The 22,403-nt window shown below is 39.0% G+C and overlaps 1 protein-coding gene across 1 annotated transcript in view; it reads left to right on the forward strand.

Moving 5' to 3' along the window:
• Nucleotides 1-22,403, forward strand: part of LOC114094986 (chondroitin sulfate proteoglycan 4-like) — a 67,329-nt gene that overhangs the window by 40,184 nt on the left and 4,742 nt on the right. The window contains exons 7-8 of the mRNA XM_027938139.3: nt 1,800-1,931; nt 10,277-10,449. Coding sequence (XP_027793940.2) covers nt 1,800-1,931; nt 10,277-10,449 — 305 coding nt within the window. The remainder of the gene's footprint in view (nt 1-1,799; nt 1,932-10,276; nt 10,450-22,403) is intronic.

Genomic DNA, 22,403 nt, shown 5'->3' on the forward strand with positions numbered 1-22,403 from the left:
TCCTAGCACATCTGTCCATCATCAGTCCCAAACAAAGACTTAGGTTTAATTAGTCTCTCTTAGCATTTTATATGTGCAAAGTGCTCCACCATTAATCTAATTACCTATTCCACATAACAATCTAAGTAGGTTGACAAAACCAAGATGTGAGAGGCTAAGTGATTCACTTACGGTTGACCTTCTGGAAGTACTGTTTGGAAAAATCTGAGCTCATACAATAGTAGATCCACAGTTCAACCCTGTTTCTACGTTTCCTTCCTTATCTTTCCTTGGTCTTAATTAGTCTATTAGGGCACCCCTCATATGTTATTTCATGTTTATTTTGGTGTATATCCTTTGATTCCATCTTCATTTTGTTCCTGGATTTATGAAATATTTGAAGTACCCCCATTCTCTCCTTAATTTTGTGTTTCATTTCAAAGTGCTGTTTCTAGAAAAAAAAATGCAAAGCAACATTTGGTTGTGGACTCTGATTCTGAACTAGGCAAATTCAGAATCTGCCTCCCTGCCCATGGTGACTTTTGAGTGTTTGGGGAAATTTTTAACAATCTGCAGCCATTTTTTGTTTGTTTGTTTTTTTGGTGAGGAACTCTCATTATTTGCTTAGATAACAGAGACCCGAAAGCCTGTCAAACGAACCACCTATCTTTTATTAAATTGCGTTATAAAGGCAGCACTGGTACCTAATTGCAGAGTCTGACCATGTCTCCTTTGTTCCTTACCACATGTCCCTAAGGATGACAAAGATACATTTCTCCTCAGTACATGATGTAAAGACCTGTGGGTCTCCAAATTTACTGCAGGATAAATATTTTCAAAGAGTGATAGGGATATGAATATCGGGCTCTCCATGGTGATCTTGCCTGGTGCTTTGTGAGTCAGATTAGTAAATCACTCCTGGGATCTGGATCGATGAGAGTCCATCTCAATTTCACTTATGCACATAAGTTAATTTTTAACTTTACTCATATCACTAATCCCTTGACAGACGTGTCAGAGTGTAATTTTCTCCTTTCAGAAATTTAACGAAAGCAAGGCTGGGTCTTTCCTTTCCCTCCCCTTCCCCCTCTTGGCAGAATACAGCTAACTTGACATAGATACATAATTTAAAGTGTAATGGGGCAATAAGTGTTATTTAATTAACCCCAGTTTTGATTTTCAGTATTATCAATTAAGTATGATACATATTTCAGAAATTACTAGGGTGTTGTTTGTGTAGGTGTGTGTGTGTGTGTGTGTGTGTGTTTAGGGGCGTGGGTGTGATGTTGCAGCCTTGCATCACTTTACTGGTATAAATTGATTCCAAAATAATAAAATTCAGGTGATGAATTACTTTTAAAATAAAAAAATTTATGGAGATAATATCTTTGCTTTGTTTCAGTGTGTAATGGGGTGGGAGAGTCCACGTTTTAGACCTTCATTGATACATTTTAACTCTATGTCTTTGGCAACACAATCATGCATCACTTAACAATGAGGACATGGGCTGAGAAATGAGTGCTCGGGAGGTTTTGTCCCTGTGCAAATATCTTATATTGTCCTTACACAACTAAGATGGCTACACCGCCTCTGGTAATCTAATCTCATGGCACCACTGTTCTCTATGCAGTCTCTTGTCTGAAGCATTGTTAGGTGATACATGATGCGTTTTATTTGGTGAAGTCAGTGGCTGTATTAGCTTACTTACAAATTGACAGGTCTTTTTTTTTTTTTTCAGGATCCCTTGGGGGGTGAGGGTGAAACTGGGTGGCTTTTGCAGCACAACAAAGTTGACCAGACTGTCATTTCTTCTTTTGAAGGAGCAATGTCAGGAGGCTTTAGTTTTCAGGTTACCGATGGTCTGAACTTTGCACCTCGGCAAATCTTTAGTATCACTGCTCGTGCTTTGGTCATTAGCTTAGAAGTCAACAGAGGACTGAGCATCTTTCCAGGTAAGATTTCATCTTGGGCAAGTGTTGTTTTGGTTTAAGTGTTTTGCTATTTGTTTAGAAAGTTCCACCAGCGTGGTATAAAGTATCATCTTTACCTGTAGATTGCTATAACAACATTTACAAAGTTCTAGAAACAATTCTCTACAGAAATTTAGCTGAAGCATACACAGCCCTTCTGTCTTTCCCCTTTCTTCTTCCTCAGAAGAGGGTATGCTGGTGAAGGGCAGTGGGGAGGCGTCATAGAAGCAGCCATCTTTATGGTCCCTGTATATTTTTCCTACTCTTATTAGTGTCCTCACAGAAGCATGGAGAGCCAAACTGTGCAGTGCTCATCTGGTTTTATTTTCCTGGGATTTTTGTATTTTTGTTTTGGTTTTGGTTTTGCAGTACCAGGGATTGAACCCAGGGTCCTGCACATGCTAAGCAAGCATGCTATCACTGAACCACACCTCCAGTGGAATTTTCGTATTTTGAATATAACAACCCTTGCAGCAGGAAGAGACTGTCAGTGGTTTCAGAGAGCACTTGCTTTGGGGTCCTGCAGTCTCTGAATGGCTGTTTGCCAGGAGTCTCAGCCTGCCTGGCCTAGAAGGAGCTAAGAAGCCCTCTCTGGCCCAACACCCTCATCACAGGGTAGAGGAAAGTTTTACCCAATGGCAGCAGCAATAAAAAAAGGAGAAAAAAAGTTGAATTTGTTATTTCCAAAAATAAAATGCACCAAGGTGGAAATATAGGAGATAATAAAATTTTAATATCTAGAATGTTGAAGAAGAAAATGAAAACCAAAAGCAACTGTACACATGGCTTATTTAAATAACATGCATTACCAGTGAAACATAAATATTCAAGAAAGACAGGAATAATTTTATTAGTTATGGTCATCCTAGCCAGTTGTTTTAACTACTGTTAAGATTTTAAAAACAGTGATGCCTGGGCTTCACCTCACACCAGTTGAAAGGGTCTCTGGAATGGGGTTTGGCATCATTTTTTAAGAACCATTTGGTCCTAAGTGGAGCCAGGAATCTGGTCCTTAAATTCCTACAATGACACAAGATAGATGACATTCTCCTGGGAAACTGGCAGGCTTTGGGGCTTAAGGGAAGACTCTGTCTTGGTCTATAAGCCAGTAAGGGGTGGAGGGAGCTCACACACTTCTGTAGTAGACTTAAAGGAAAATGTCTTTTAGTTTATAATTATTTAAAAATACAACCAAATACTTTTAGGAAAAATATTTTGAAATTTTTAGTTTGTCTTCAGCATTTGAATCCATAAAAACAAACCCTTTCAAAATGCAACAAAAGATATGTTAACCAAGATTCTTCTATTCTAAAACATTTTCTAATTTTTCTCTGAGAATAAGTAAAATGCTTTGATCATTTTTTTCAAGGTTGCCATTTAGTGTTTTCAAAAACAGGCATTCTGAAAAATACTACATTTCCCAGTAATCTGAAAAACATGGCAATATATTTCTGAAAAGTTCAAAAATCAAGGTAAATCTGGTTGCTGTAAAAGATTAAGTACCTTTCATCTATTCAGGATAAACGGATTCTGGTTTAATAATTGAAGACAGTTATATTAAGAGAGAGACAGAATCATTATAGTTTAGAAATGAAAAAGTTCCTGGTGCCTGTTTTACTGAATATTAGTTTGACAGGAAAAATATATTTAAAATGTACAGAATGCCCTTCTCTTCTTTATAGAATTATGCAAAACATTCAGTTGCATAATTCTCTGTTTAATATTTCGGCACAGCCCTGAGCGGCTGTCTTCTTTCCTTTTCCAACAAGCCTCACATCTTCCCGGCTCTTGCTTCTGTGTGTTGGAGAACTCACTCCTTGTATATTATCCTCAAAGCACAAAGTGTGTTGCTCCTTTCTCCAAGCTCCTCCTAACACATTAGCTCTGTGCATGTTCTTGGTTTCTGTGTCAGCCCCTGTCCCCACACTGTGACTTATTTCCTGCTCCAACTCCTGGTCAGAGGGAAGGAAGATGAATTTTCACACACATTTCCACTGGCTGCTCTTTTATTTGATAAAATCTCAACTTGGAAGAACTTGGAAATGAGAACTATGGAATCACAGATCTTAGAATTGGGTAGACTTATGGATCATTCAGTTCACTTTTCTTGGTGTTTTTCTACCCTAAAATCCTTGAGTAACAGTGACCCACCCCCTTCTGTATCAGAATCCCCTAGTGTGAGCATCCAGGTGAGTCTTGCTGCCACACTAGTAGCCACTCAAGGATTGTTGGTCCCTGATGCTGTGTCAGCATCATGGGGTGATGATGACAGATACCCCACTGCTTCTTCCCTTAGGCCTCCTCAGCACCCACCTCTTCCAATTGTCATGCTAAGGGAAGGGAAGCAAGCTGTGTCTTGCTTCAGCATGTGATTTAAGATGTCATTTGTCAGTTGTTGCTGATCTATGTGTTCAGCACCTATATGTTCTAAAATATCAGGGAAAATCTATTCTTTTTATAAGACTATCATTTCTTTTAGAACTATTATAGGAGTAGAAAATCTATTCCAATTATATCTTGGACATTTGGATTTGTTGATGCTTTGTGTTTTTATACTGTTTGTGTCTTTAATCTACTACTTGGGTTATTTTAAGGATTTAAATGAAATAATGTTTGTAAATACAACTTTTGATCCATCTCCATTTGGCAGAGAAAAAACCTTTTTAAAAGTCTATGTTCACACCAAGCAGCCCACTTCCATTCCCTTTATGTGTGGGCCCGTGTTCCCTGGGCTGTCCCTATGTTGAGTGTCAGATCCCTGAGAATGGAGCCACTGTGATAAATGTTTGTTTTGCCTCTTTCTCAATGTTATTGATGTGTTGACATGCAAAACCAGGAAAACATGCAGAGCAATTTAATAAAAAGCAACAATTATGTAGAAATGTATATTTTACTCTCTTTGGTCAGGGAAATATTGCAACATAGCATTAGTTAACAAGAAAAAAAAAAACTAAATTTACATTGGTCCCATACTATTTGGACTTTTTCTGCTAGCTTGTCGGACTTTGGCTATTTCTGTTTTGGCTCCTTTGTACACTCAGTCTTAAAAAATGGCCTTGGCTTGAGACTTGTAGGAATTTGCATGGTAAGCCAAAATAATTATTAGAATATGTAGCACGGTGAATGCTTTAAGGTTAATCGTGACTTCTTTCCCCTGCCAAATTGGAAAATCAGTTTTTGACTCAGTTATTTTAAAGTAGGAAGGACACTAGTTCTTAATGAAATTATTTTTCTGTGAAGTAAAGAAAGAAATCTACCCAAAGTGTATTTCCATTGTGTTATTTTTAGTTTATTTCACTTTATATATATTTGTGTATTATAGATAATACATGCAGATATTTATATGTATTACACGTGTAATATATATACATACATATACATTTTTCTCCCTCCCTCCCTCCTTCCTTCCTTCCTTCCTTCCTTCCTTCCTTCCTTCCTTCCTTCCTTCCTTCCTTTCTTTCTTCACCAGAGGTTGAACCCAGGGCACCTAACCACTGAGTTACATCCCCAGCCCTTTTTATTTTTTATTTTTTTGAGACAGGATCTTGCTAAGTTGCTTAGGGCTTTGATAAATTGTTGAATCTGACTTTGAACTTGAGATTCTTCTGCCTCAGCTTCCTGAGCACTGGGATTACAGCATGTACCATCTTGTCTAACTTATTATATATATTTTGAATATGAATGTGCAGGAATTCCTATACAATATATGTACATATACGTTTGTACAATATGTACAATATATGTACATATAGTGTGCATGCATACATGTGTATATATTTTGTACATATGTGTGTGTGTGTGTGTGTATATATATATATATATATATATATATATATATATATATATATATATATATATATATAAAACAAGTTCTGTTTCTTTGTGAAAAGTTTGTTTCCCAGAAAAAAAAATTTATAACCAGTTTTTTCACATTGAATACTGCCACTGAGTTTATCTTTAGTGGTGGCATGTTGGAATATACTCTGACCTTAGAATCTAGTTTTTCTGTGTATCCAAGTTGTACATGGCTCTTTTTCAAGAATGCGGTCTTGAGTGTTAGAGGGATTGACTTTGAGAGTTTTGCTACAACGATTTAGAATATAAAGTTACATTGATACAGAGTTAAGCAGCCCATCAGCAAAAGGTCTTCCTGGTAAACTGTGACTTCAGTCCCTGGTCTTTATAGAAAGGGAATGATATCAACAGGCTGATCTATCCTCTGTGGTAGGAATTAAGGGAGAGAAAAAAGGAGAAAGGACTTATTGTGTGTTGCTGTAGGGTTTAGAGCACAGATTCATAAAATCTTTTCAGTCAGTGGATCTTGAAACACTGAATATTGTAAGACTTAGAGATAACCAAGAATTGTAAGAAAAGATTCTCCATTCTTAAGTAAATAATTAGAGGCTTGTTAATTGGTGAAATAAGAACTCCTACTTAGGAGTGTAGTACCCATGCAAAGTATATCATGGTTAGTTCTAGTGAATGGCACAGATGGGGTGGGCTGCATGGGTTCAGAAGGGGAATTTTCCGTTGACTGGGAGAGCTTCTTCCTCAAGGCACACCTTGAGCTGCCCCTGTAGAATGAGCAGGCCAGGGAGGGTAGCAGGCTGCAACGTGAAGACCAAAGAAGAGAAGAATGTGTTTGGAAGGTGGAGAGAACCATCTCTCAGAGTGTTTGACTGCTTAATTACAGGATTTCCTAAGTTGGGTATCATTTCACCCATTGAGTTCAAAGTAGAACTATTTAGGCAACACAGTGTTGAGTGTATAAATTATATTCACTTCTGAGTCAATTGTGAGTGGATTTACGAGTTGCTTAGTCTCCCCAAGCTTATCATCCTTTCTTCATGATGAAACAAACAACTACACGTTTCTTACCATTATCATGGTATCTAAAAGAAAGGGCAGGAACTGTGTCCATGCTGTTTCTTGATACAAGTTGACTCTCACTTATCTGAAATACTTGGGACCAGAAGTGTTTTAGATTTTAAGGACTTTGGTATATTGGCATATACATAATGAGCTATCTTGAGGATGGGCTCTAAGTTTAAACATGAAATTCATTTATATTTTATATACCTCTTATATTCATGGGCTGAAGATAATTTTATACAATATCTTTAATGTGCCTCTATTTTGACCACAGTTCATTACATGAGATCAGGTGTGGAATTTTATGCTTGTGGGGTCATGGTGATGCTCAGATTTTTTGGAGCATTTCAGATATTGGATTTTCAGATTAGAGATATACAGATTAGACTGGTGTATCTCTGTTCCCTGTTGTAGGGCTTTTTACATTTAGGTATTTGAGATGTTTGTGGAAGAAATGTGTAAAACCTCTAAGTCTAGTGATCATGAAACTCTTGCTGTTTTGGTGGTGGTTAGTTTTTTTTTAATGAAACAAAGAACTGGGATACAAGTGTTGTTTGAGAAATGCTGTGTTTAAAAGGAGGAGAAAACAGATTTCTTTACTCTGAGGTTTCCCAGAGGCGTTAACATGCTGATTTGCTTTTCCAATCTCCAAAAAGAACGAGGGGAGTAAGGACTTGCCACAGCAGTGCCAGAGAGCACTGTTAGGATCCTACCCCTTGTGGGACTGTTATTCTGTGGATAAAGATTTATGTGGAAATCCTTCCCAAAGTATGTACCTGGAACTCCGTGATGGAAATATCAACTATGTGGATTAAATAAGGCAGGTGGGGGAAATAATGCTCGGCTTTGGGTGAGTTGGGCTGGGCAGTAAGAGGTGCTTACCTGGCAGTTTTGGCATGGGGCAAACTGTTGTTGACTTAAGCCTCAATGTCCTCCTGGGTTAGATAGCTGGAGAAGACAATGAGAGGTTGATGTACCCTGGCTGAGAGAAAGCCATCTTGGCTTGAAACAGCACCGGTGAGTCTTCTACTCCAAAAGGCTACGATGAGTGAAATAATGCTTTTTAAGTTTATTTGTTAGTGAACAGATAATAATTATACATTTTTATGGGATACAGTGTGATGCCTTGGCACATTTACACATTATGTAATGATCAACGCAGGATACGTTGGTTATCTATCATCTAAAATGTGTACCATTTTTTTGTGATGAAAATATCCAAAATCGTCTCTTCTAGGGATTTTTAATTATATAACATCAAATTATTTTCTTTAATCACCCTTCTGTGTAATAATATACCAGAACTCATTCTTGTACCTGGCTCTAACCATTGTGTCCCCATCTCCCCATCCTTCCCTTCTTCTCTTAGGGCTGAATAGTATTCTGTTGTGTATATGTACCACATTTTCTTTATCTATTCATCAAGTGATGGGCAATTATGTTAATTCCATATCTTGACATATTTTGAAGAGCAATAAACATGGGGTGTAAATACCTTTTGCCATACTGATTTCATATCTTCTTGTACGGAAAAATAACTTTTTTTCAGAAAAAAGATTATTGTTAACTTTGCCCCTGCTTCAGAGGTAACCCTGGGGGTAAAGGAACAAGGGAATTATGAGCTAGGATCCTTTATAAGAAGAAAGTAATGAAGAAGGCATCTTGGGAAATTTTTCCAAGGAAAAACTGAGGATGGAGAAGTTGGATATTAGAGTGCGCAGAACCCACACATGTAGGGACATAATCCATTTGATAGGAAGGACCCACCTTGACAGGAAACAGAGGAAGGGCCCTAATAGAGCTTTATAGCACTGACCAGGGACACAGAGACTCCTCTTGGCCTGCCTGATCTTGGCTCCAGAAACCAGGAAGTGGCAATGACTACAAAAATGTCAGCAGCATGAAGTACAAGGGATGTGGGAGACAGTTACAAACATCACATGATGCTTTCTGTAACGACCGAACTTGTGCCAAGGCAGACCTAAACTTGTGGTGGAACTATGTTCCTGAGGCTGGCTTTCACAGACTCACCTACCCTCATCCCCACGAACCCCATGACCTAGTGCTTATCTCAAGGGGATGAGGTAATTTAAATGGAGCCTCCAGGGCTGGGATCGTGGCTCAGCAATACAGCGGTTGCCTAGCACGTGCAAGGCCCTGGGTTTGATCCTCAGCACCACGTAAAAATAAATAAAATAAAGGTATTATGTCCAACTGCAACTAAAAAAATAAATAGTTTTTAAAAATTAAAAAAAGAAGAAAGAAATAAATGGACCCTCCAAACTGAGGGCTCAAAACAATCCTTGCAAGTTTGGAAGCTGTCCTGACTTCAAACTGACTTCCTGCAAATGCCTAATGTGGTTTAAACACTACATTTGGTGGCCCTTGTCTCTAAGATTATAAAGGCTAAATAAAGAAAGCCAAAAAAAAAAAAAAAAAAAAGATGTCATCCAGGAAGCTTGGTTACTACTGAAAGATCGATTCAACTTCATAAATTATAAAGGGCCTTCTCAGAGGGCTAATGCTAAAAAACCCTTTAGCAAGGGCTAAAACAGAAGAGATGAGGTAAGATTCTGGCCAGAAGAATGATGTAAATCTGGTTTATACCTCCTCTCCTATAAGGTTGGGATGTTCTCTAAATCACTGCAAAGTAATGGGAAATTCACTCAGACTCTGCTTTTCCAAGTGTGGTCCGTGGATGTTCTAGTCTGTGAGCAAATAAGAATGAAAAGCAAAAGGAAGTGTTTAGAAATTTTTATAACAATGTGACATTTTTTATTGTATTTTATAAAATTATTGGAATGTGAACAAAATGTTGATCCTTTACCACAGAGCATTGGAAAAAACACTGTTCTAGCCTGAGTGTCCCAAGCCTCTCTGGCCAATGGTTACCAATGAGGTATAATAGCATCAAAACCCATGTGACACTAGTTCTTCCCAGTTGGCGCTCACCCAGTCCTTTGCTCCTGCGTGGACACGTCTGGTGTTTGATCCGGAGCCAACTCCTCCTTCCGGTATCAGCAGATGGAGGGCACTCCATTGAGCACCTGCAGCTCCATCAGACTGGGACCCCTCCACCCTGCAAGGGGAGGTGCTGTCTCTTATGTTCTCAGCACCACACAATCTGCTTTTCCTTCACATATGCTGAGCCAAGGGGCCATCCGTGCCCTGGCATTGATTTCTTTCTCTAGGGATCAGTTGGACTCGGAGGCTGGGCTGAGGGAGGGGAGGGGAGAAGCTGATTTCTCCTGGGTCTCCAGTAGCCACTCATGCCCATGAATAGATGCCTCAAGGATCACTAGCCCCTGGCAGCTCAATTTCAAGCTGAATTCCTCAGTCCTTCTTTTATAATCATGTGCTCTTGAAAGATATGTCAGGGGTCTGTAAAGACTATTTCATTAACCGGCAGCTTTCCTATGTTTTATACTTGCACTCACGTTTTAATCTTTATTTAGGTTCTGTAAAGCCTCTTTCACCTCATGACCTGAAAGCTGTGACCAATGATGTAGACAACGCAGGAAACAGATCTATTACTTTCACAGTTGTAAGTTCCCCTAGACTTGGGAGGTTGCTGAGAATGAACTCTGACAACAGCACAGAGAAGGTTTCCGTTTTTACCCAATATCTGGTGAGTTCTGAAGTCTGTGCTGTGAGCAGGGCTTAGCGTGGGTGCAGGGTGGGCCTCTCATTTGTCTTCATTCCACTAATCCAAGCAGACATGCCCCTCTGCCCAGGCCATTACTCATTGTAGCTGTGAAACCAGACACTTTGTAAGGAGTTCAAGAAGAGACATAATTGTCAGAAAACACTACTCACTTAAACTCTGAGTCTAATAAATAAAAAGGAATCCTTTTGGGGCAGGGGTTGTGGCTCAGTGGTAGAGAGTTCGCCTAGCATGGGTAAGGCACTGGGTTCAATCCTCAGCACCATGTAAAAATAAATAAATAAAAATAAAGGCATGTGTCCACCTACAACTAAAAAAAAAAAATTTTTTAAAGGGGATCCTTTTATCATTAAAGACTAACTTAAAAGGAAATTCAAAGTGTAGTTAGTGGAGTAAATCCTATAGGATATATATGTGTAGATTTATAATGAATATATGATATTACATACATTACATAATTTAATGTGTACATGGGCATATAAATATGTGTGTGTTTTCTTTTTAGTCATATATGACATAGAATGTATTTTGACATATCATACATACATGGAGTGTAATTTCCCTTTCTTGTGTTTGTACACGAAATGGAGTTTCACTGGACATGTATTCATATATGAACATAGGAAAGTTATGTCTGATTCATTCCACTGTCTTTCCCCTTCCCATTCCCCCTCCCTTCCCTTCATTCCCCTTTGTCTAATCCAATGGGAGTGTTGTGTTTGTAATCTGCATCCAGAGCTATTTCGAACTTCACTGCACTTTATCACCAATACTAGCATCCACATATCTTCTTTACCTTCTTATTAAAATGGATAAGCCTTCAAACTCTTGTTTTTTTTTTTTTTTCTTTCATATTCCAGCCAGGAACTGGATTGACCAGACATATTTTCTTTATGTTAATTCATTCTCTGAAAGTCTATGTTTCCAAAATAGAATTCTTGACTATATCCATTCCTCTTGTTTGCTCTTCAACTTTCTTTTCCCATTCTGAAATAGTGTATACATGGATCTGACAGTCGATTTGGCTATAGATTTACATGATTAAAGAATAAAAATATCCACAATCCAGTTTAGAGGAAACAGCAAGAGTAAAGTGTAGGTCTTTTGTTAACCTTTGAGCCTTTTCTCTCCAACACAATGTGGCAGGATTGAATTTGGCTTTTGCTTTGCAGTTGCCTTTGTCTGGGATGCATTTAAAGGAACAGGTCATGAGGCTAGCAAAAGCTCTGAATGTGCTGCTAAAAAGAGGAAGTATGGTTTCTCTGGTTCACAGATGCACTCTGTGAGAGGGAAAAAAAGGATTAGGATGAAAATTACACTGTGTAGGGGACCTGAATGTGCCCAGAGGCATCAAAACATGCCCCATGCCCGAGGTCAGTTTGCATTTTGAATACTAATAAGAATTATATCAATTATGTAGAGATGCCTTGGCTCTGGTCCTGATTTCTTTTTTTTTTTTTTAATTTTGATTATGATCATTGCAAGCATTATTTGCAATGACTTCTGATTGCAAAAATATACTATTTTTTATTTAATATATGGTATTTTAGTCAAAATAGGCTTTAGCCAGAATCCACTAGATATTGCTATAATACAGAACAACTTCCAAATCTTATTGACTTACAATAATAAAAATATATTTCCTACTTGTATTATGGTTGGTTGTGGGTCTGCTGTACAGTCTTTTTTTTGTTCCAGGACCTGAGTTAAAGGAACAGCCTGTCTCTTGAACATTACTGTACTTGTGGCAGAGAGAAAAAAGTAATGGTGGAACCATGTGATGATTTACAGCTTGTGACCGAAAGTGTCAGCTGTTCTCACGTTTCATTGGCTAAAGAAAGCCACATGAGCTAACCTGATGTCAACGGGATGTAGAAATTTAATCTTATAGGGAAGGGGCACTGAATGATTGGGATAGTAAGACAATCTCCCTCAGTAGACTAGCCTGGTAATCCGAAACTGTTTATAATAATGGAAGTCAGAGTACATTTTCCTGTGAAAATAAACCACCTTTAACAGTACAACATATTGGTACACAGGAAATTAATACCTCAAGCTAGATATAAGGCCTCAGGATAAGCAAACTTTTGATTGATTAAAATGTCATTACATGACGGTCTCATATTTTTCCCCTTGTAATTTCTTCTCCTTTACGAACAAAGAGGCAAGTAACCAGAAAAACACAGCAAGGACAGGTGTTGGACAGAACTGTTGAAGCATCCTGCTGGGGCTCCTGAAATGAAGGGCCCTTTGTCCCTGTGGAGACAGGAGCAGGCTCCAGCTCAAAGCACAACTTGACCACCCTGCAAGTCAGGAGTGGTGAGTGAGGAGTTCCACCTTCCTTCCCTAATAAACCGGCTTCTGACTGCACAGCCCTTTCCTCTTCTGAGCAGACACAGCTACACAGTGCCTGGTCCAGTGTTTTGACTCAAAAGACAAAGGAGAGATTGTTGTGTTGTATGCAGGGTTGGGTACAAAGACTGTGTATCAGGCTTTTTACACAAGGCACACTCTGGATATGACAATTCCTTTTTCCCTAAAACAATATATCATATATATTTGCAGCCTATAGAAATACAGCACAGCAGCTCATGCTTTCTGCATTTTGGGCAAGTGGTATGTAGAGAGAGCTTCTAATTTCAAAATCTGTCACCTATTAGATGTTTACTGCTGACAACTAGTGACTGAGCACTATGAGTGACTGACCTTTAACGTCAAATTACATCTCTTTTAAACCTCAGTTTTCTCATCTGTAAAATGGGAAATATAATAGTAATGATCATTGAAACCATTTTGATCATTCACTATGCACTAAGCAATGTTCTAAGCTTTCTAATGTATTGCTTCCCCATTTAGAGACTCAGATTGTAAACCACTAGAAGTTTATACAACTTGCCCACAGGTCACAGTTTTTAAGCAGCAGAGACAGGATTTGAACTCAGGGACTCAACTCTTAAGTCAAGCTCCTGTCAACAAAGCCCTGCTTTCCTCCTGGTGTTTAAATGTGGAATAAGACAGGTAATAGATGTGTTAGGGTCTTTAAATGGAGAGCACCTCTCCCATGATTAGGAGAGATACTAGATGGAAATAGAAATTTTATTACTTATAGGTCCTGGGGAGTATATGGCACACCCAGAAGCTATAGATGCAAAAAGCTCACGAAGAAGGAAAAGGACCCCAATGCTTCTGCTATGTTCAGAGTCTTCCAAACAGGTTTCCTAAGGGAATTTTAATTGGTGGGTTTAAAGCAGGCAGATGTAAATTCCAAGAGGTCACAGAGTGACTGAAAAGTGGTTACCGTGGCATATTTTCTCAGTCTATGTGGGGCATAAGGTCCAGTGGGGTAGTCATGCAGGCTGCATTAAAGGAACAGCCTGTCTCTTGGTTACCAGCGAGCAGCTGTATAAGGTGGATAGCTAGACTGACCACATGGATCAGCTGGGGCAGCGGGTAAAACTAGAGACTCTGTCTATGGTGTCTCAGCCCTGCTTCTGGTATGAGAAAGTCCAACTGATAATAAAAATGAATGGTAATAGAAAATTATGAGAATTGCAAACACTAATTAAATGGTAGCTAAGGCTGATGTTATTATCTTTTGTTCTTGGAAATATGAAAAGTCCCTTTTTTCTCCTAGTAGCTAAAAGCCTAATTTCCCAAGGGAAGGCAATTTTCTGGGACGCTGGATTGGCCAGTGTGTTTACTTTAATGTGCTACAGTAATTTAGTGAATGGAAATGAGGTTGTCAGAGGAGAATGACATTTGCTTCACCTTATAACCCATTTATTGTTTCCTTTTGGGGAGAGTACCTGGTTGTTCTTGAATTCATGTCCCCAAGGGAGGATGAGAGGAGAGGGCTCAGAAATACCTAAGAGGCCCCGTGCAGGGATTGTATACTCTATCTTTGCATGGTGCACAGGCTGGAGGAGGAATAAGGCCTGGGGCTGGGAGAGTTCCACAGTGGTGGTCAGAGAAAAAAAGACATGGTGGAAGGACTCTTCATAGGAGCAACCAAGAGCTGCTGCTGCCAAGTTGAGTCATTTTAACAGGATGTGTTTTGTTAACTTTCCTCTGCATGTCACTGGAAAACCCTGACTCTCTTCCCACTTCAGCCATCCTAAAAAACATAGGTAATGTAGGTAGGGGAGAGAATATGCAGAGAGAATTCTGGAGGGATAGAAAACAAAATGTAAACTCTGACTCCTTCAGGGTAGTGGCTCATTTTGATGTTTCAGTATGTGCATTGTTTTCTGAATATAAAAATATAATACATGCTTATTATTAAAAATAAAATGAGAAAGTATTAAAATATTAAATTCCTGAGTAAAAGCAGATCATCACCTGAAAATATAGCACAACGAGTGCTGATCTGAAGGCATTCCAGTTCTGGTTGGCTTGTGTGGTCAAAATGGACATTTTTATTTGTGACTTGGGAAGAGGAAGAAATTTCTTGTCTTCCTGGTGTTGCCCTTTCCAGATCCTGTCTCCGTTTTCACAGGCATATGGAATGTGTTATCTTTTCCTAAAGTCTGCAGTTTTATGTCTTCTGTCAATATGACCCAGATTAGCTCCCAACCATTTTATGATGACTCAGATTTATTACCCAGACAATTTTGGGAAATAAAAGAAGGGATGTAGGCTGGGCACTGTCGTGCACACATATAATCCCAGTGGCTCTGGAGCATGAGGCAGAAGGATCATGAGTTCAAAGCCAGCCTCAGCAAAAGTGAGGCACTAAGAAACTCAGTGAGACTCTGTCTCTAAATAAAATACAAAATAGTTCTGGGGATGTGGCTCAGTGGGCAAGTGCCCCTATGTTCAATCCCTGGTACTCACCCCGCCCCCTCAAAAAAAAAGAATTGATGGAGACAGGTTATGGAGGTAGTGAAGAGGATCAAATGCTTTTTTCTTGAGTTGGAGACCATAGCTCAGACGTAGATCACTGGCCCAGGATGTATGAGGCCCTAGGTTCCATCCCCAGCCCTGGAGGTGGTAGGGGTACTTTTCTCCAAGATATTCAGTGAAGATACTTATTAACACACATTAATGTACTATGCACTTTCATAACTTCTTCAGTCTTTTTGGCAAAAAAAAAAGGGAGTGCTTGGGAACCAATTAAATATATGATAAGTTCAGCTCTGAAAGTGTTAAGTTATCAAATGGATTTGATTTAGGTTTGGCTTCCTAGGCCAGTTTTTCTAATCACAAGAGACAATTGCAGGAGTGTTTTAGGCGACTGATGGTTACATGCTCTTTCACACCTGTCCCTGAAATTGTTCCCATTTCTCCATGTGTCCCCTCCAGTAGGGGAGGCAAAACTACTCTATCATAAAACACACCCTCTTTCTTGCTTATGATGGATAATTGAAAATGAACATTTTAATCAGTGACTTTGGATAGAAATAACTTATGAAAGAAATTTTGGCTCTAGTGTGCTTAATATCATACTTTGGCAAAACAATCAGGAGGAAAAATTTTGTTATGTTATTGCTCAAAAATATTTTCTTATTCCAGAATAAATTCACCGTTTTTTAAAAACCATACCGTGTCAGCCTACCAAGATATATAAGTAACCTTCCTGCTATTTGCCATATTATATCTGTCTAGATGGAAAAAAGATAAACCACAGAAACTTTTGCTGAAAATCTGCTCCTGAAGGATTAAACATGAGCATTCCAAGAGAGTAAATCATCAGATTTTAAAATTAAATGACAGCTTTTTTAAAAAAACAGATTTAGAGAAATGATTGTTCCTTTTAAAGGGTATATGGACAAAATAAGAATCTAATTTTATAAAGCACTGAGCTCTTCCAAGTAGAGTTGTAAGCTAATTGAGTGATTTTCATTCCAGTGCTTGTTGAGATAATTTAGAGTCATTAAAAAGCAAAGTGTTCCGGGGTTGACGTTTATGATGCCTGGCCTCTTTCCACAAAGCCAGTAATTGCATTTTGGTTATTGTGCTGTTGTGGATGGGAGCTCATCCATCTTAGTCTCTGCCTACTGCTGCCACACAGATACAGGTTCCCAGAACCACATTTAGAAAATTATACAATCATTTCTGGGTTATGAATATGTCTAAATTACTTCTCCCAGAACCTGGGTTTATTGCTCCAGACAACACTTAAAATTTTTAAGAAATGGTGAACACCTTCCCCATGGGATAGAAATTAATTTATTACTACTTAATGGTGAATGCAATCAACTTAATGGCTCATTAAGATTTGGTCCCTGAATTTGCTTATCGGGGAGGGATCAGTGTCTCCTGTTATTAATTAATCTACCTCACCCCTACCTCTGCTTAATTGGGACCCCTAGCTCAATGGCGCTAGACTCAGTAGTCATTGTGGACATTTTCTGCCAGTTCTTTTGTTGTAGTTGTTGTTTCAGCAATCTTGTTTTTGCCATTACAAGTCACTGAATTACACAGAGAGTGTTTTTCCATGTGTAATAATTATTGTGCTGTTACCTAGTCACCTGCTCATTGTTCGAACTGGAAATAACTGCTGGGTCTTGGCCCAAAGACTTTGAATAACCAGAGATGATTCTGTCTGTGAGAATTGTTGGCTCTTTCTTTGAGAAGACAGAACCATTTAGGAACTCAGGTTTCCTGAAATGGCTTCTACCCATTCCCAGTGGTGTAATCACTCCTGGGTCTTAACCCAGCCTGAGTTATTTAACCTGATACCTGGGAACTCTCTAACCCTTGGCACCCTGAGCTGTCCTGGACTTCTGATCTCTTTTGGAAACTTTGTGACCAGGCTGTTTTCTGCAGCCACAAGGGGCCAGTCCTGGTGGGAAAGACAAAGAGCACACAGAGGGGAGTCATCCTCTGAGCTCACCTTTCAGGAGCACAGGATCTTGGTGCCTTCAGGAGGATAGCTTTTAGGGGTTTTTTGTTAATCCTCACAGAACCTTAGAGGCGTTATCTTCTTGAATTGTTTGGCTTTCTGTAGTTTCTTTTCCCTATGAACACCTGCCCAAGGGACTGGGGTTGTGGCTCAGCAGTTAGAGCACTCACCTAGTACAAACAGGGCGCTGGGTTTGATCCTCAGCACCACATAAAAATAAAATAAAAGTATTCTGTCCAACTACAACATTAAAAAAATAAAAGAAAGAAAACCTGCCCAAGATAGAAATTTGGGGATCAGTCCTCTTTCCTTTGCTCCTTCTGGCCAGACACTATCCTACCCAGAGACACGGACTTTGGGTAAAGCCGTTGTGTTGTGGAACCAAGTGGGTGGATTCTGTCTCTATCGCTCCCTCCCCATCCCTAGACTGACCCTGAGATAATTTGGTTACTCTGTTTGCCAATTGGAATTTCAAAGCTATGTTTGACATTTAAGCCCCACTATGGGAAGGATCAGTATAAAAGACCTGTGCTCTGGGTTTCTTATCAGGATCCTGAGGAGCTATATTTAGAAAGACCCTCAGAGTGAAGATATTCTCTTGAGTATTCCAGCCCTGTCTTTTGGCCATGTTTGACTATTCCATTCTTCTACACTCAGTCCTGTCCACGGACCTATAAAATGTCTTTAGGAAAAAAGAAAAACATTGTCAAGCCGGGTGCTAGAAGCCCAGCACCGCAGGAAGCTGAGGCAGAAGGATCACAAGTTTGAGGCTGCTCCCACAACTTAGTGAGAACTTGTCTAAAAATAAAAGTTAGAAGGGGCTGGGGATATAGCTCAGGGGTAGAGCATCTCTGGGTTCAATCCCCAGTATCACCCAAAAGAAAAGAAATTGTCAGATTCCATGACACGGTGACTCCATTACACATGGTGTATCTGAGCTTCTGTTGCTCACTGGATTCATCCAAGGACAATCACATGACCTTAGCTCTCTGGATTCAGGTTTAAAAAACTTAGCCTCATGCACACAGGTATCTGCTAGGTACCTAGAAGGCCTTGAAACAGGAATGATCCCCAGTGAAAAAATCCTTTTCCTTCCATCCCACCCTTTTCCTCCTTGTGTCTTATGATTTAAAAAATGGCCCTCTTGTAGAAGAACTGGAATGCTACCTTTCTTTAATTTTGCCACTTATAACAAATAAAGTCTATAGAATGAACTATTTCTTTGAATCTTTACAAGTCTGGACAACCTCTGGCTGATACTGACTGTTCTGGCCAGGCCAGACCACAAAGTAGTATTTGTCTGCCTTCGTCATCCTTACCCACTGACTTCCCCAATTACTCGTCTCCTTGAAGTTGGAGAGCTTATCTTGGGAAGTTCTTTTTTGCCTAAAAGCTCACTGACTGTGAATGCAACTCTTAGTGGGAAAAGCATGAACTCTGGAGTTACATAGGACTAGGTTCAAAACTAGGCTGTCCCATTTATTGTTTATTTACATTTTCTGAGTCATGTTTTTTTCAAATCTGTGAAGTGGGCCCTAACAAATAAAATTTAGAAAGGGGCTGGGGATATAGCTCAGTGGTAGAGTATCTCTGGGCTCAATCCCTAGTGTCACCCAAAAGAAAAGAAATAAAATGAGTTACGTTAAGTGCCTTGTAGAATGCCTGGACTTTGTATTTAGGGTTCAATAAAACTTAGGTATTTTCATGTGTTTTTGTTAATTTTTCCATGTGTAAGAAATATCCTGGATTGCCTTATTTCCACTGCTTAATGATTATAAATATATATACTTTCTAATTAAATTTCGTAAAATGTTGTAAAAAGCAGTTTATTTTTTTCATTAAACAAATATTTATTGAAATGCCCAGTAGTAGAATGGTAAACAAATACTTAATTACAAAGGAGCTAGAACTAAGCTTCCAGAATTTGTGCCAACAACTTCAGCCTACAAATTCTACAAATTCTCATTTTTATGAGAAAAAATATTTATTTTATTATACATGTTTTAGGACTTTCAGATTGCCTAATATCTTCGTGCAGGGATTCACTACAAAAAATGAGTATAGCCTTCCATCTTAACTAGAATCTCCGCATGTCCCAGTGAGCAACTAACTGGTCAGTGAGGACTCAAGACACTTTTTAGAAAGACCTAGAAGGCCCAAGGCCTGCCATTTTGAGCACTGATATTGTTATAAGCCAATTAGATTAAATGCACATCTAAAAGACATTATTCTGTATTTTAATGCACAGACGGAGGTCCAGAGAGGTTAAATGAGTGGCATGCAGACCACAGAGCTGAAAATTACTTGCATTTATATTTGAATTTAACTCTCATTGATCCAAGGCTCAAAATCTACTACACTCTTCTGCTTTCATTTTCATATTAAGTGTCCTTTTCTTCCTTAGAGGAATAAGAGCAGTAATTCAAGCAGTTGGAGCCAAAGAGTTCCTCTCAGTAAAGTACTATATAAGAAAGCTCTCATGAGTGCCTGGAGATGTGGGAGATGTGGCTTCTGTCCCCAGCTGTGCTACCAACCAGCCCTGCAATGGGGCGAGGGCAAGGGTCCATCCATTCCCAACTTCTCTAAACTTTCAGCAGCCTCTCAGCTGTAAACTTTAATGCATCACAGAAAGGTCAGTAGGGCCCTGTCCTTAGAGTCAAATCCCTTTTTAGTATCTGACAAAAGTTCTTTGTGGTTCCTTAGAAATCAACAATCTGAGATACAGAAGGTTTACATCTCTGCCATCTATGGATCTTGTAATATTGTCCCTTCAAATAAAAGCATTACTCTGAGAAGTTCTAAGATTTGGAACCACATCTACCCATTCCTGGGTGACACAGGATGACAGCCTTGTTAGCCCAAGTTTGAGGCTGTGGGAGTGGGAGGTAGTTTTGGGAGGAAGGGGATAGACTAACTCCGGATAGGGAACAAAACAAAACAAAACACTTATTGATTTTAGAGTCCCCAAGGCATTGTGGGTTGGTCCCTGTCCCTTGCATATGTGGGTCATCAGAGAATAGGAATCCCTATTGGTACTTTCTTGAAGCTGATATAGTAAAACACTACAGGAGTTCCTTTAGAAATTATTTCTTTAACTTTGTATTGTGTAGTAAGTTATAGGACAATTGCAAAAAGGTACAAAGAAGTCTCATACAGTTTGTCCATATTTCCTATAAGTTAGCTTTAAACCACAATTAATTTTTTATTTTTTTTCCTCTCTCTCCCCACATCCATTTCTCTCTCTCTCTCTCTCTCTCTCTCTCTCTCTCTCTCTCTCTCTCTCTCCTGGAATTTTGAGAGCCTGTAGCTGATATGCCTCTTTACTTCTAAATACCTCAATGTACAATTTCTAAAAACAAGGTTTTCTCTTGTATAACCACAGTATAATTTTCACAATTGTGAAATTAACATTGCTATAATACTAATATATAATTTATAGATCTTATTCAAATTTCCCAAATTGTTTTAGTAAGTGTCCTTTATAGCAAAAGAGAAATTACACACAGCATGAAACATAGCATTTTTTGTCAAGTTTCTTTAGTCTCCTTTAATAAGTAGAAACAGTTCTTCTCAGTTCTATTATATTGTCTTTTATGATCTTGCCTTTTTAAAAATTTTTTTGAAGACTACAGGCCAGTTCTCTGTAGAATGCCCTTGAGTTTGATCTTATCTGATATTTTATCTGATGTTTCCTTGTGATCACATTCATCATGTGCATTCTGGGCAGGAATGCCATGGGAGCTGGTTGGTTCTTCTCAGAGTTTCCTACCAGCAAGCTTTGATGTTGGCTCTGTCAGGGAGTGAAGACATCTATTCATTGCTTGGTGGAGCACTGCCTTTTGGGTTTCTCCATTGAGCAAGTGCTTTTCTCCCTATTGTGATAAATCAGTGTCTTGAGGAGACACTTTGTAACCATTTAAAAATCCTCTTTCTCATCATGCTTTAGCCTATTTTAGCAATCATTTTAGGATCTTGCCTAAAACATTATGGCTGTTATAGTTGTCAAATGGTGATTTTTCTCATATTGTTTTCCTACTATGTTTCTTAGTTGGAATTCTAAATTGGTTTTAATGTTATTCCAGAAAGACCCTTTCTTAAAAGAGGAAAATATCTGGGCTAATGTAAATTCAGAGGATAAAAACCTCCCCTCCCCTTCTTAATCCCAGAGCTCAGGTATTCAGCTAAGTGGCTTATCCATCCGTTTTTAATACAGTGGAAATATGTAGAGCTGTTGGAAGCTGTTCCTAAGGCCATTTTTCCATTTGAGGTGACCAAATCCCCAACCTTTTCTGAGATCCTTCTCTCCTCAGGTTCACTCCATACTTTTTGTCTCATCAAGTCCTGGCCTCCTTCTCCCTTTCTGGGCCCTTTCCTGATGAGACACACACACACACACACACACACACACACACACACACACATACCCACCTGCAAACCTGCATGCTCACATACATAGCCCTTAGAATCCGGCTCCTGAAGCTGGAGAGGCTAAAACCCTCTTCTCAACATTAAAGACTCTATTCCCCTGCAGTCCTCCTTCAGGGTGTGACTGGCAAGTGGGAATCCCACAGTCATTCTTATTCCCCTTCACTTCAGCACTTTCTATCCAGTCTTAAAAATCCAGATGCTCAAAATCCCTCTGATTCAATTCTCTCACTCTCCAGTGCAAAATGAGTCAACTGGTTTTTGACATTTCATTTCTCACTCTTGAAGTGCTTCTTCAAAAATAGAATTTTGATGAGACTTCTCCTCCACTAGACTCTTGAAATATAAACCATGTCTAGGACTCTTCTCCAGTTATTTTCCTTGGCACATTTTATTATTTCAATAATTATATATATATACATACATACATACATACATATGTGTTTGTGAGTGTGTGAGTGTGTGTGTGTGTTTAGGAAAGCTAATTGTTACTTACATCTAAGTACTAATGGACAAGAGTGACCAGTTTCCAAGAAAATCTTTCCTCCTGGTTAAAATACTAGTTTACTTACAGTTATAAGAAATTGGATTTCTTGGGCTGGGATTGTAGCTCAGTGGTAGAGTGCTTGCCTAGCATGTGGAGGCACTG

This window comes from Marmota flaviventris, chromosome 5, assembly GCF_047511675.1.
Source record: "Marmota flaviventris isolate mMarFla1 chromosome 5, mMarFla1.hap1, whole genome shotgun sequence".
NCBI classification, from domain to species: Eukaryota; Metazoa; Chordata; class Mammalia; order Rodentia; family Sciuridae; genus Marmota; species Marmota flaviventris.